Source organism: Elephantulus edwardii, unplaced genomic scaffold, assembly GCF_000299155.1.
Source record: "Elephantulus edwardii isolate Elephantulus edwardi_28Jun2011 unplaced genomic scaffold, EleEdw1.0 scaffold00140, whole genome shotgun sequence".
In the NCBI taxonomy this organism is placed as follows: Eukaryota; Metazoa; Chordata; class Mammalia; order Macroscelidea; family Macroscelididae; genus Elephantulus; species Elephantulus edwardii.
Window position 1 is genome coordinate 4,389,886 of NW_006399890.1, and position 13,623 is coordinate 4,403,508.

Here is a 13,623-nt window from a genome sequence, read left to right on the forward strand (position 1 = left end):
TCAGCTTTGTGAGCAGAGAAACATAGTGGGAATCAAATCAGCAGCACCCACTCAGAGATTGTGTTTGCTAGCTCTTAAAAAGTATGGCATGTTTCCTCAAAGAGAAAGCAGATACACAGCTCCTAAAATAATCCATTGTTTCTGCCTGTAAAAACCCTGGGAGACCCATTTGTATCACCAGAGAAAACTATCAAGACACACCCCACGTGTGCTGAGCACTGGGCGCAGGAATCACTGAATGGGTGGTGGGCGTGGGATGCTGGCCCAAGAGCTCAGAAGAATCAAGGAACTTATGAGGGATGGATTCACTTTAGCCTCATTTTGTTGGCTACAGACTCCATTTTTCAGCCTGGTGCCTTTTACACCTGGCATCTGAGTGGTCTCAGGGCATGTTTTCTGTGCCAGACTTCAGGGATATTAACATTGGCTGTTTTCAAGGTAAACCGCAGGTCTCCCAATATCCACAGAAAGGGCCCTTTCTGAGTCTCCCACAACATTTGAGTCCCCTAAACCTAACTGGCTATTGTTTCTCTATCTGACATTGTCATCAGTGGCTCTCTGATGAGCATCTTTCCCAAAGGACCTTCCAGCCCTTGCACAGCTCCAGTCAAAAAATACAGAATGCATGCATCCTTTTTGAGCTAGCAGGTAATTTGAAGATTTCTATCTCCCAATGAGTTACCTTTAGAAGGGGGTAGATTTCCAGGGCACACTTGTTTATGCGGCACAAAGACCATTATCACCTGTATGCAAATCTGTTATCAGGCTTATAACACTTTCAGGGAGTCTAGTGGGATTTTTCCTGTTCCTTGAGCAAAGGCAGAGAAAAAGAGTGCGAAGGTTTGTTTGGTTATCAAGGAGGAAGGGAGAAAAAGAGGAAGCAACACTGTAATTCTGCAGTAGGAGGGATCTGGGGAGGAGTCAGGGGAGAAGATCCTAGGTCTTGTTTTTCTAAATTACTGACAGTCCTCTGGTCTCAGCCGTGAGGGAGACGTGGGGCAGCTGGCTTTATCAATGGGGCAGACTGAAGGCTGTATGTGCAACAGGCAATTCCCTGACTGGGAGCTGGAGCTCATTCGTCTTACAGACAAAGGACTTTAAAAAAAGGAAGGCGATGGCCTCCCTTGCTCTGGTTCCTGCTCTGCAGGTTTTGGCACGAAGTACCGGAAGGGAAATCCAAGTCTTACTCTCCAGGGTGGACCCTGGAATTTTCAAAGGGATGAGTCAGCTGCAGAAGATTTGGGGGTGGGCCCTCCTTCTCTCTTGCTGACTAACTCTTTTGACCCTCTGACTCCAAATAAAGGGAGGGACTCTGTCCCCAGAGGTTTCTCATTTAGTCACTCACCTTTCATACCACTACCTTCTTCTTGGAATGTGTTACGAGCAGTAGTCTGATCTTCTAAGTGTTCACTCCCACCACTTCCTGAAGAGGCTACACTGCTTTGTGGAGACAGGGGGGCATGATCGGAGGGGAGGCACTGGGGTCCTCTAGCTCGTAAGTCCTCATGAGACATCCATCCATGTCCTAGAGGCTGGTTTGGCACATTCATGGGTGGGGTAAGGGACACAGAGCGTTTCAAAGGGCTGTGGTGTGCCTGGCCTGAGAGAACTGGAAAAAGAAAATAAAAATGAAATAGGTTATTGCCCCCCCTTTAGCCTGGGATGCAGAAGACCCCACCACACCATTTAGCTCTGAGATATACTGCTAACCAGAGACTGCTAAAAACACCCTCCATGGGCATAGCCAGCTGAGTACAGACCTGGTGTGGTCCTCGCCTTTGGGGGCAGTTACAGAGGATGTCCCTCTTGGTGGGCTGGGTTTCTACAAGGGGGCTGCTGAACTTATTGGGTCTATGCATCTGGCTTGAGTGTCTGTGGGCCTGGATTGGGATTTAGTTCTAACTCTATGAGTGACTTGTAGCTATAGAGCCACAGGTCAGATGAGGCCTGTCTGCTTGGGGAGGCAGCCATAGGCAAAAGTAAAAAGAATGTGGGCTGGCCAACTGGAAATAAAAATGAAAACCCACGCAAACGGACATTTCTCATTTCATTTAGGAAGGGCTTCTCAAAGGGCAGGGAGGCTGGGCACTGTGTGGGATCCAGTCTCTCAGAAGGGACAAGGAAATCATCCCCTTTGAAGGACAGTTGGGGCTCGGAGAGGATTCCTGATATACTTAGGACCTAAGGGCATGGGGCACCAGCAGCTGTATGTGAAAGAGCTGATTCTTCCCCCTGGCCCCACAGGCTAATGCCAAACTTTACATTAAGGACCCTTCCAGGTAACAAGGCTCTCATTCACAAGGCGGCGGGATGTTCTCTGTCAGCGCAGGATGGTGTTGACCAGCTCGCCCAGCCCTTTAGCACAGTGAGCAACATCTGGGCAGCCCCCACTTTTAATTTCTTTTCCAGAAAAATTAGGAAAAAGCAACAGAAACTCACATATACAGCCAAATTAAATTGAGGTCATCAAGGGAGGGATTTAACCAAAATCAGCGCCGAGGGAGCCGGCGTTCCCCTTGGTTGGTTTTTCTGGGTGTGTAGAGTGACAACTTTACAAAATAAGCCTATTCATAATGTTCTCTCAGCACTGATTCCTGACAGGCCTAGTTTATTTTGACTGCTGCTGTACTAACACGGAATTGAGCCACATGCATTTTTTAAACATTTTCAGGGAAGCCATTAAATGCTGTCTCAGGCTGTATTCCCTCCAGTGTCGCGTTTGCTCCCCCTGGTCTGCACTAGTCGTTCTTTGCCAGTGTCCACTTTTCTGGGTTTCTCAGCCAGCAGACAAGACTTCCAGTGGCGGGGGTCCCACTCTTTGTCAGACTGCATTACTGGCGGGCCAAGTGTACACATGAAGGCTCAGCATCAGAAACCTACCGGGCTCCCACTTGAAATGAGGAGGACGAGAGCTGGGAGGCTGCATGTTGCCAAAAAGTGTTTTGGGGGCAACAGCAGTGTGGGGAGGCTGCAGAAAGTGACCAGGCCACAGCCATGTGCTGAGAGGCAGGCCACTTGGACCTCCAGTGGTGATGGTTCCATTTGGCCAGATGTGGCCAAAAGACAGCCTTGTGTGTGAGGGGGACCTTCCTTCTTCCCCTCCTTCTTTTGACTGTCTATCTGCAGAAAACAAAAACAAGACCCATACCTCACACTACATACAAAAACTAACTCAAGGTGAGTCAAAGACCTTGGTGAAAAACCTAAAACTATAAAGATCATCAAATAAAATACTGGGGCACATTCAAGAGTCCTAACTTCTAAGCTAGAAACTTCTCATTAACAAAAACAAAGGGAGAAAAATATGCAGCCCCCAAATTGAGAATTTGTAACCTGAGAAATGTAGATTTGGGGAAGAACCTGTCAAGGGTAAGGAATCATTACTTAAAAAATAAGCAACAAGGATGTTATTTTTAAATCAACTTTAAAAGGTTGAAATAGTTTGTACTCATAGTAAATAGTCTAGGGAAGAAACTATCAAAAAAAGGCTTCCTGGAAAATGCATTGCTGCCTAGTTGGATGAGAATTAGCAAGAGGGGGAAAAAAAACAAAAAAAGCTGAGAAAGAGGGGGAGGGAAAGGAAGCAGCAGCAAAAATGAAGAGAGAAGCCAGTAGGAAGAAAAGCCAGACATCCAGAAAATCCATTTCATGCCTGTCTAAGTATTTATATAAAATTGAGTAAACTCGTTCAGGGCTGCCCTGAGTTCTGGCAAGTTCCAACTCAGAATCTTTTGCTTCCTGGCACCTCTCCAACCACCTCGGATTATGTGTGGGTACTCTGAATGCTGTTGGGCAGGTGTGCCCCATGTAAAAAATGGGGGTTCCTCTGTACAGCTGAAATGAAAGTGAGCCGAAACCATAGAAACAAGCCTGAGCAAAGAGCTACAGCTCAGAGCGGATGGAGGCCTCAGCACCCAAGGCTGGTTGAGAGGTGATGATGTCATTGACACGTCTGGGTGCTATAACTGGACCAACTTTGACTGCTGAGAACACTACAGCACATATGTGGCATTTTAATTCCATTAGTATGGATGGAGTCAATTTGATTCTTCCCACCTGTAACATTCTTAAAATCCTTTCTACCTTACCACAGATGAGCATCCTCAGAAAAGCTGGTAGTATGCAAGCCCTCCACTGGCTTTTGGGACTGGAACAAAATGTTAGCAAGGCTTATGGGCCTTTGCTCACACAAATTAACATCCACCTCTTGGAATTCTCCAGCACTTGACTGAAGTCACAGAGGATATAGTATGACCTTGGCCTCTGTCTTGGTGCTATCAAAAATCAATTGTACCTGAGGCCTAGGGCCTTACCTCAATGACTTTTGACTAAAGGGCCCACCTATCCTAAAGAGAGCTGCTTAACTACCAAAGCTGTGGCCAAACTCAGAAATGTCTCTATGGCAGCAAGCTGCTGTGGCCTCCAAGCACAGGGCCTCACACCAGTTTCTGGTCTGCGGAGGGCGTAGATCCAGGCTGAGCACCACATCTAAACCAAAGCCATGCTGGCAAATGCCTCACTTCCCCCAAAAAACCCACTGATGAGGGTCTTCCTCTAGGAAGGATGCTGTGTCAGGTGACAGTGGTTCTGTAAGCACGGCCACTCTGGAGTGAAGACTGATCTTCAGGTTTAGGCACCAGTGACCACAAAGCTTATTTTAGTGTCACTTGCTGTGCTAAACGTGGTTTGCTTGGAATAAAGTGGCAGGGTAAACCATATATGCCATGGGCATAAAAATCCTGCAAGAAAATAGGTCACACAGTTATAGTAGAATTAATGAGGTGACCAGCAGCAGAGTGTCAATGGTTGCCCCATTGCCCCACTTTTCTTTTTCAGCATGCTTAGTACTTTCTTAAGAAAATGACCTACAATGACATTTGCCCCCTACCCCCTTGCCTTCTAATATGAGAACTAAGTGGGATTCAGGGAGTGAGGAAGGTTTGGGATGCTGGTCCCATCAGTTCCTTGGTTTCACTGTCAGGATATATGATGTATCTCATAGTCAAGAAGACAGTAAGAATATGAAAGTGAATAGTCTAGGTAACTATTCTGAAACTTGACTCTTATACCAGAAGGACAGACATAGGAAAGACCAAAGTCTATCCTTACAAATTTTAACAGAACACTTTCAAAGATAGTTTGAAAACTTCTCTGTTCTTAAACTTACATACCAAACAAAATTTATGCTTTAAAAATCACCGTAGGACAATAGGTTCATAATATTTCAGGGTTAGATGGCTGGAAATGGTCCAATTTAAAGAGGAAAAGGTAGGTCTACTGTCTGTTATAAAAAAGTAGCTATTCACTACAGAGTCAACCACTAGACAAACTACTATAGCTTCAAAGAAACTGGAGTACTCTCCGTCCATTCTCTTGGGTCTACACCTGCTTCTCATGTATATTTCAGGTCCTAACTCAAGAATGTCTTCAGAGCATCTAGAGAATCGCTGTTGAGGGTTTTCAGTGTTCAAAGAGAAGGGTTCTGCTAACATTATTTGAATGAAAAATTCCAGGCATGTGCTTTTTTTAAAAAGCACATTTTAGCAAGGCTTTAGTGGTGAGGTGACATTAGACCCCGGAATTCCTCTTCTTTGGTTTTGTGGTGTCACAACCAGTAATCTGATGCCCTGTGGTGGAAATCTTTGGGGAAGAAAAGATCAATAGTATGGCAAGTATATCTTTTTACTTTAGAAAAACAAACAAACAAACTAAAAAACCCCAACAAACCAAACCAAACCAAACCAAACCAAACCAAACCAAACCAAACCAGAGTGACATCATGCAAAAAACAAAACGAAATTTTAAACCAGTCACATGTATGGCCAAGTACAGATCTCTGTCAGTGAGGGGTGGAGTGGGGAGTATTAATTGCTACAGTTAAACTCAACATGCTTTGCCATCATTGCTTTGGAGAATAGATTAAAAGCAAATCTGGAAGGTTAAAAGCCTTAACTCTGCATGCTTGATCTTGGCCTCTTGTCCATGGGTTTGGAAACCCAGTGCTCATTACATATGGACATACAAAGAGGATTCTCCCAAACAGGCTTCGGTATTCACCTCATTCCAGAGGAAGAAGACAGAACATGCTACAAAACCGTGGCTGGTGGACAGTGTGTTCCTCTCAGCCCAAGGAGGAAACCACACACTTCTGTGAAGAGAAAATATACACTTTCCTATGTAGTAAAAAGCTAAAATGGGAACTGCAGAAGACGAGAGAGCCACAAAGAACATCACAACAGGGCTGACAAATAGACACAACTACCTCTCCTTCCCCCCATTAAGTCTCATTTTCATATGGATGGAAATGAAAGCAGAGGCGAAAACACCTGGAGAAGCTGTGCTAATACTGTGAGCTCTTGTCACTGGTGTCAGCTCTCATTACTCCACAGATGGCTCAGCCTTTGGGCAGAGCAAAGAGGTATGCTTCTGCCTTCACATTATCACTTAAACATTCGGGCTTTTAAGAAAGAAATTAGAATGTTTCTGGCAGACTTTTATTGCTGCATTAATCTTTGGTACATTTCATTTGTCCTCTTTTGTCAGACTCTAGAATGGCAAACCTGGGTGTCATCCAGTAGAAAATCTATTTTCGATAACTGCTGTTTGACTTTATATTGTCATTATTTAGGAAATAACTTAGACAAGAAGGCAATATACACTTTCTCTAGAAATCAGTGGAATCTCATTCCCAATTCTAACATAAAATAAAGGCATTTCTCTCTCCGTTTCCCAGCACCCTCTGCCCCTTTCTCTCCCAGGAAATTGTTTACTTTCATTCCATTCTATCCAAACTAATGGCCATCAATTTGTATAGTAATTTGACACTACTGAAGCATTTGTTTGGGTCTATTCAAATGACTATGGGAGCTAATCAAGGTATTAATAAAGTTCCTGCATATTGGATTAATTTCTACTTGCATGAATTCAATCTTTTCATATCTGTAGTTATACCTGTGTCCTCTTAATCTCTAAGAATGTCCATGGAGATGTGTGAGTTCCATCTTTTCATATCTACAGTTATACCTGTATGCTCTTAATACGTAGATTGTCCATGGACATTTTATGTACAGAGTGAGGAGCTATTTGTAGACATGTTTCCCTAGAACTTTAGAATTTCATATGGTTACAGCATAAAGAAAACATAACAAACCAAGTGTCCAGAATAGATTTCTGTGGATATTCCCTTTGGAGTTTTCCAACAGACCCATAACAATGTTCTAGTCACTGGGTTTAGGGGAAACGATAGAAGCTTGACAACAAAACTTCCCTCCTGGGGGAGCTCTGGTGGCCTAGTGGCAAGAAGCTGCACTGCAAGCCCAGAGGTACACAGTTCGAATCCACCAGATGCTCTGCTGGAGAAGGAGGAGCAATATCCTCCTGTACCAGTCAGATCCGATTTGACGGTACACACATACAAGATAATAATTAAAAAAATTTAAAAAAAGCACAAAAAAACCAAAATCTTCCCTCCTACTCTCTTTACCTAAAATAAGCTCAAATCCTAACTACTGGTCCATTTGCTCACATACTTATCCAGGAAGTGCTCCTTACGTTAAACAACCGTCCATCCTGTGCTGGACAATACCCCAGCTGCTACCGACAGTGGGTAACAGTAAGACCATCCAAGTTTGGAAGCAGAAAGGGTCAAGATTTCATGATGGAGCCACCAAGCTCACTCAGACCATGGGTTCTGAGGCCAGACTGAACCGTTGAGCAAATCACAATATTTTGTTTTACACTCTGAGGGCATCAATAGCACTTGTCAAGAGAAGGAACAGTTAACATAAACTGAAAAGTACTAAGAAGAGGTATTTTAAAACCTTGTCTACTAACTGCTCTCTACAGCTGAACCGCTGTTGTTGTTGTGTGCTGTTGAGTCAGAATTGACCTATAGCTGACCTCTTAATGGGTTTTCAGAGTAAATTGCATGGGAGGGAGATTGCCTATCTTTCTCCCATGGAGTGGATGATGGGTTTGAACTTCATGCCTTTGGGACTGCAGCGCAATTTCTTACCACTGGGCCACCAGAGCTAAACCACAGAAAACGTTTTCATTGCTGCTGGAGCCTAGAGATTCCCAGTAACAGGAAAATGGGGCTCTTAAATGCAATAGCATGAATTGGGGAGGGCAGGCATCATTATTGAATGCCCAAGTCCACTGGGAAGGTGTTCTATAGTGGTGTGGTCCACAGGAAGTTGCACTACTAACCCAAAGGCCATGGCTCTTGCCTTTCTCATCCATCAGAAGCCCTTTAGGAGAAAGAGGAGCAATCTTCTCTGGTGCTCTTGTTGTTGTTATATGGCATTGTGTTGCCTGCTCTGAAGCCTGCCCTATCCTGAGCTAGTCTCATTGACTAAGACACACCTGACCCCATCGCCCCAGTCACTATTTCAATCCATCTCATCTGAGGTCTTCCTCTCCTGTGCTGTCCCTCCACCCTTCTGGACATGATATCCTTCTCCAAGGACCGGTCCCTCCTGGCCATGTGCCCAAATTATGTGAGATGGAGCTTCAAAATCCTAGCCTCCAAGGAGAAACTCAGTTTCACCCTCTCAAAGACAGACCCATTTGTCCTCTTGGTGGTCTATGGTATGTTCAAGATTCTTCTCCAGCACCACAACTCAAAGGTATCAATTCTTCTGTTATCCTTAGCCATTGTCCAGCTCTCTGACTCCTAGCAAGTAATTACTAAGGCCATGGTCTAAATCAGGTCTATCTTACTCTCTAGGCTGACCTCCTAAAAGCCCATTGAAGGGTCAACCATGAGTCAATTCTATCTTGACAGCAATGAGCTTCAGAAGTCCCCTGCAAGGTACAAAGGGAACATGCTCAATTACTACTGAAAGGTTAGATGTTCAAATCCAGTGGGGAACTTCAGAGTAGATTTGGAATTCTACTTCCAATATACTTGTCATTGTAAACCCTACGGAGCACATTTCTACTCCGATGACACACACAGAGCTGCTGTGAGTCACAGTCAACCTGATGTCATCTGGTGCTTTTAAATTCTACACTCATCAAGGCCTCAATTTAGCCTCAATTTCTCTGAGAGTGAGACACGGAACTTTGCTTCAGCCAAATGTTGTGTTTTTTTTTCTCCTCCTTCTTTTCTCTCTTGCATTATGGAAGGATTCTAAATAATCCTTATTAGAAATGTATCACAGAGATCTGACTCATTCTTGTTCTTTGATGAAAGTAAGAGAATGAAAAAAAAAAAAGAGAATGGCAGATCCTTCACATCACATCTAGCAGGGCAATTTACTAAGTAGGGATTTGATTTTGTTTTCACTGAAGCATTCAACATAAATTCCAAATGTACCCAAACCACCTTTACCACGTCCACTGCCATCCAGTCAATTCTGACTCCCCGCAACCCTGTAGGACATGGTAAAACTGCCCTATATCATTTCCAAGGCCATAAAACTGTATGAAAGCAGCTGTCTCACCTCTCCCTTACAGGATAATTCTCTCTCTCCCACTGCCATCAAACTGGAATCAACTCCAGTGGTTTCCAAGGCTGTAAAATGCACAGAAGGGGATTGCCTGTCTTTCTCCTGAGCTGTGAACTGCTCTGGGTTAGCAGTGCAATGTCCTATGGGCTAGGCACAGAGTTCAATCTCTAGGCACATCGGTTCAAGACTGCACCGATGGGTTCCACCTGCTGACTACCTGATCAGTAGCTGAACACTTAAACCATGGCACTACCAGTGTGTAGTGTAACACTGTATGTAAAATGACCATTCAAAAAAAAAATCACAACTTGAGCTTACTCTGCTAATTCAATGACTTTTTGTTGTTGTTAATTAAGAGAAATTGGATGGTTTAAGCTCTCCTGGCTTCTTAATTATACTTGATTCAATCACCATGTGACTTAAGATAAGCTATTGAGACTTCGCACATTCCAATTCCCACTTTCAATTCACCTTCAGCCTCTTCCCAAACTCTAGACCGTCACAACGTGACCCTGTGGGTGCTGGAACACGGTGAGATTGGTACTGTGTTTGTAAAGCTGATTTACTGTGGTCTGTAATTACACATAATGATTTGCGTTTTTGACTTGGCACTACATTTTTCATTTAAGCCATACAGTTCTTCTCCACCACAGAGAAACAGCCTTTACGTAATTGCTCTCAACTCAGCTACTTGGGGGATTGTAAATCAGTCCTGCAATAAAAGACTTCCAAAGATACTGCGAGTACAATGTTCCTGGCATAATTCAGCCCCCAGGACTGTTCCAGTTTAAGGACTGGAATTGAATAGCATTCATTTCTTAGTTGGATATGAGATGGAGAGGGCTATCTGAAGCATTCAGATTCTGTAAGTGAAAGAAACAAGCTACAAGGGCAGATATTAGTCCTACTAGCCAGCATATTGAGCATAGACTAGTCCCAAGAAGTTGTACTGCAATTCTGAAGGCACAGTGTTGGAGACCACCAGCTGCTCCACAAGAGAAAGATAGTCAGTCTCCTCCCATGCAATTAACTGCCTCTGAAAAGTCACCGGAGGATCAGCTATAGGTTGATTCCAACTTGACTGTAAACAACAGACAGCACAGAGTCAAAGCTGGATTCCCTTTGCTGCTTTCTTTATTTCATGTCCTTCCTTTATAGTCAAGAAATCAAAAGGCATATTGCATTGGGAAAATGTGCTGTAAGGGACCTCTCCAAAGTACTGAGGAGCAGTGATGTCAGTTTGAAGACTAAGGTGTGCCAGACTCAGGCCATGGTCTTTTCAATCACTTGCTACGAGTCTAAGAGGTAGACAATGAATGAAGATGACAGATGAAAAATTAATGCCTTTGAATTGTGGTATTGGAGAAGATCACTGAATAACCCCTTAACTGTTAAAAAGAACAAAGAGATATGTCTTGGAGAAGGTACAGCTAGAATCTTTCTTAAAGGCAAGTACAGTGAAGTTTCGCTTCATGTATTTTCCACCATGTTGCTAGAAGAGAGTATTTCTTGGAAAAGGACTTCATGCTAGGAAAGATGGAAGGTTAGCAAAAGAAAGGAGGATCTTCAACAAGATGGACTATCCCAGTGACTGCAGCAATGGGCTCGAATGGGAACAGTGCGGGGTATGGCAGGGTTCAGATCTGTTGCTCATATTTGACTCTATGGCACATGACAACAACCACCTTTGCCTATTATACAAACTGTAATGCATGTGTGGTCATTTGTCATGTATCTTCTGTGTGTGTGTGTGTGTGTGTGTATTGTTCTTTGTTCTTTTTAACAGTTAATGGGTTATTCAGTGATCTTCTCCAATATCACAATTCAAAGGCATTAATTTTTCATCTGTCATCTTTATTCATTGTCTACCTCTTAGACTCATAGCAAATGATTGTAAAGACCATGGCCTGAGTCTGGCACACCTTAGTCTTCAAACTGACATCACTGCTCCTCAGTACTTTGGAGAGGTCCCTTACAGCACATTTTCCCAATGCAATATGCCTTTTGATAGAGTATATATATATATACTCTAGCCTCAGTGCGGCCCATTAAAACTCTATCCCACCTTCTGGACACTCCAACCTTCTTCCAAGTTTGGGAGGCTAACTGCTATGTCTGCCAGGTCTTCAGGAAACATCCTAAAAGGCCTGGAAATTCGGTTGCTTTTACCAGTAGTTTTAAAAAACCAAAGTACATAGCACTATTCCTCCTAACAACTAGGTCTTTTGGCTCATATGCAAAGTTCTGCTCAGGTTCATCAGCTTGAGATTTTATACTTTTGCTCTGCTCTTTAGGTAAAGTGAAACGGTATTTTGGTACTAGAGCTTCAACTCAATCGATACCAGGACAGACATTTCTGAGGATTTTTTTCCCCCCCAAGGATTAAAAAAAAAAAAACCCGTTTTCCTCCTTGGGCAACACCACCTATCTTTTGTTGCCTTTTTTACTCTTGTCTGGGCAAGTAGGGAATCAGGTAGAAATCAGCGTTAGGACTTTTCTGAAGGCCAATCAGCTGCCGGAAACTCCAAGCACATTCCTCCTTCACCTGGTGAGAGCATTACTGATTCACCAACAGCAAAAGTGTTGTAGATCCAGAGCAGCAGCTTTCGCATCATCCAGAAGCTTGTGAGGATGGTGGCATGCTGAGCCTCACCTCAGACATACGGAATCATGACCTGCATTTTAACGAGACCCCTGGCCAAGTGTTGTGTGCACATTCAAGGGTATGAGACACTGGCTTATACACCCAGTCCTGACTTGCTGAACTGATCCAGCTCTGCTGAGGTCAGGGGAGAGATTAACAAAAAAAACGAGAGCAGTTTGCCAAACTGAGAAGAACTAGGAATGTGGGTCAGAAGTCATGTGACCTTTCTGTGGCTCAGTCTCCTCACCAGTCGATAGCAAATAACAGCTCACGGAATTCCTGGAGGAAAAGGCAAAGGCATGAATTTGGTTTTGCATGCTGTGAAGTGATATATCTGGCACTGACTGTGAGGGTAGCACAGGACTGGGCAACATTTCATTCTGTTGTGTCTGGGTTGCCGTAAGTTGAAACTGACTTCCTGGCATCTAGCAACAGAGTGCTACAGAAATATTGCTCATTAGTTTCAGAGTAAGAGTGACCCTAATATGTGACCCAACAGAAACCGATATAGCTAATGGAAAAACAAACCAAAAATAATTGGAAGGACTAGCTAGTCCATGATATTTATGCAGTCTTTTTAGCATATCACACTCAATATTAAAAAACAATGTGATGATGTGAGAGTGTTTCTCCAATTGATGAATTCTCCACTGGTGATCTGTTCCCCTTGCTTTGTCACACTCTTCACTCACTGACAAACATTTCCTTATATTCTTAAATTCAACTTAGCTGAAAGTGTTCACATAACTTAAATACCTGTGGACACAGCTCTTACCTGAGGCATCTTGGAAGGTCAGGGCATGCGAAGTCTCCTATTTCCACTAAAATTTAGTACTCAGAATTCCTCATGAGTTCCTTCTTTGTTCTGGCATTTGTAAGTAATAAGAGAAACCAAAGTCCTTAAGGAAGACTACAAGTACCTCCTGGTATGAAGAAATATAGATTGAGAAGCTATGACACGGCTCTGTGACACTGACTGAGTCTTCTTAGGCCTCAGGATGCTCATATGTTGAAGAAGGGGGTTGGACTAGATGAATTCATCCATTCAGCAGATATTTGCCAGACACCACGCCTGTGCCAAGCTCTAGGAGCAGAGGGCACAGCACTGAAAAGCCATGACGATGATCTTGCAGCTACTCTCTGAGCCAATTACCTATGATCTTTTATATTTAGAGTGTGGTCCTTTCTTACACTTTAGTTCCTTTGCACAAGAAATTACTTTCCCCACATTATTTAGTTCCTTATAGTGGTGGGAAAAATTACCTGCTTCCTTCAATACCAGTGGGACAGGAAGTTGGAGGTTGTGAAGGTGAAGGGGCTACCAGTTGTCCACTGTGAGTTGGAAAAGACAGCTCATCTTTCTTTTTTGGGAGCCACTACAGGATTTGAAACACCCGAGAGAACCACCTTGGGGTTAGCAGCACAACTCCATATGGACTATGCCAGATTCCCCCCGTTTGTTTCACCATTTCTCATGCTCTCATTCTTTTAGAACATTTCAGAAATCCTTAAAAGCAGAATGCATCA

The 13,623-nt window shown here is 43.6% G+C and overlaps 1 protein-coding gene across 2 annotated transcripts in view; it reads right to left on the bottom strand.

Moving 5' to 3' along the window:
• The window catches only part of SAMD4A (sterile alpha motif domain containing 4A), a 314,011-nt gene that overhangs the window by 64,783 nt on the left and 235,605 nt on the right, over positions 1–13,623 (bottom strand). Inside the window, exon 3 of one of the 2 annotated variants that reach the window (XM_006894344.1) lies at positions 1,346–1,609. The exons of the other annotated variant lie outside the window; for it this stretch is intronic. Within the exon in view, the coding sequence (XP_006894406.1) occupies positions 1,346–1,609 (264 nt within the window). The remainder of the gene's footprint in view (positions 1–1,345; positions 1,610–13,623) is intronic. 2 annotated transcript variants of the gene reach the window in all.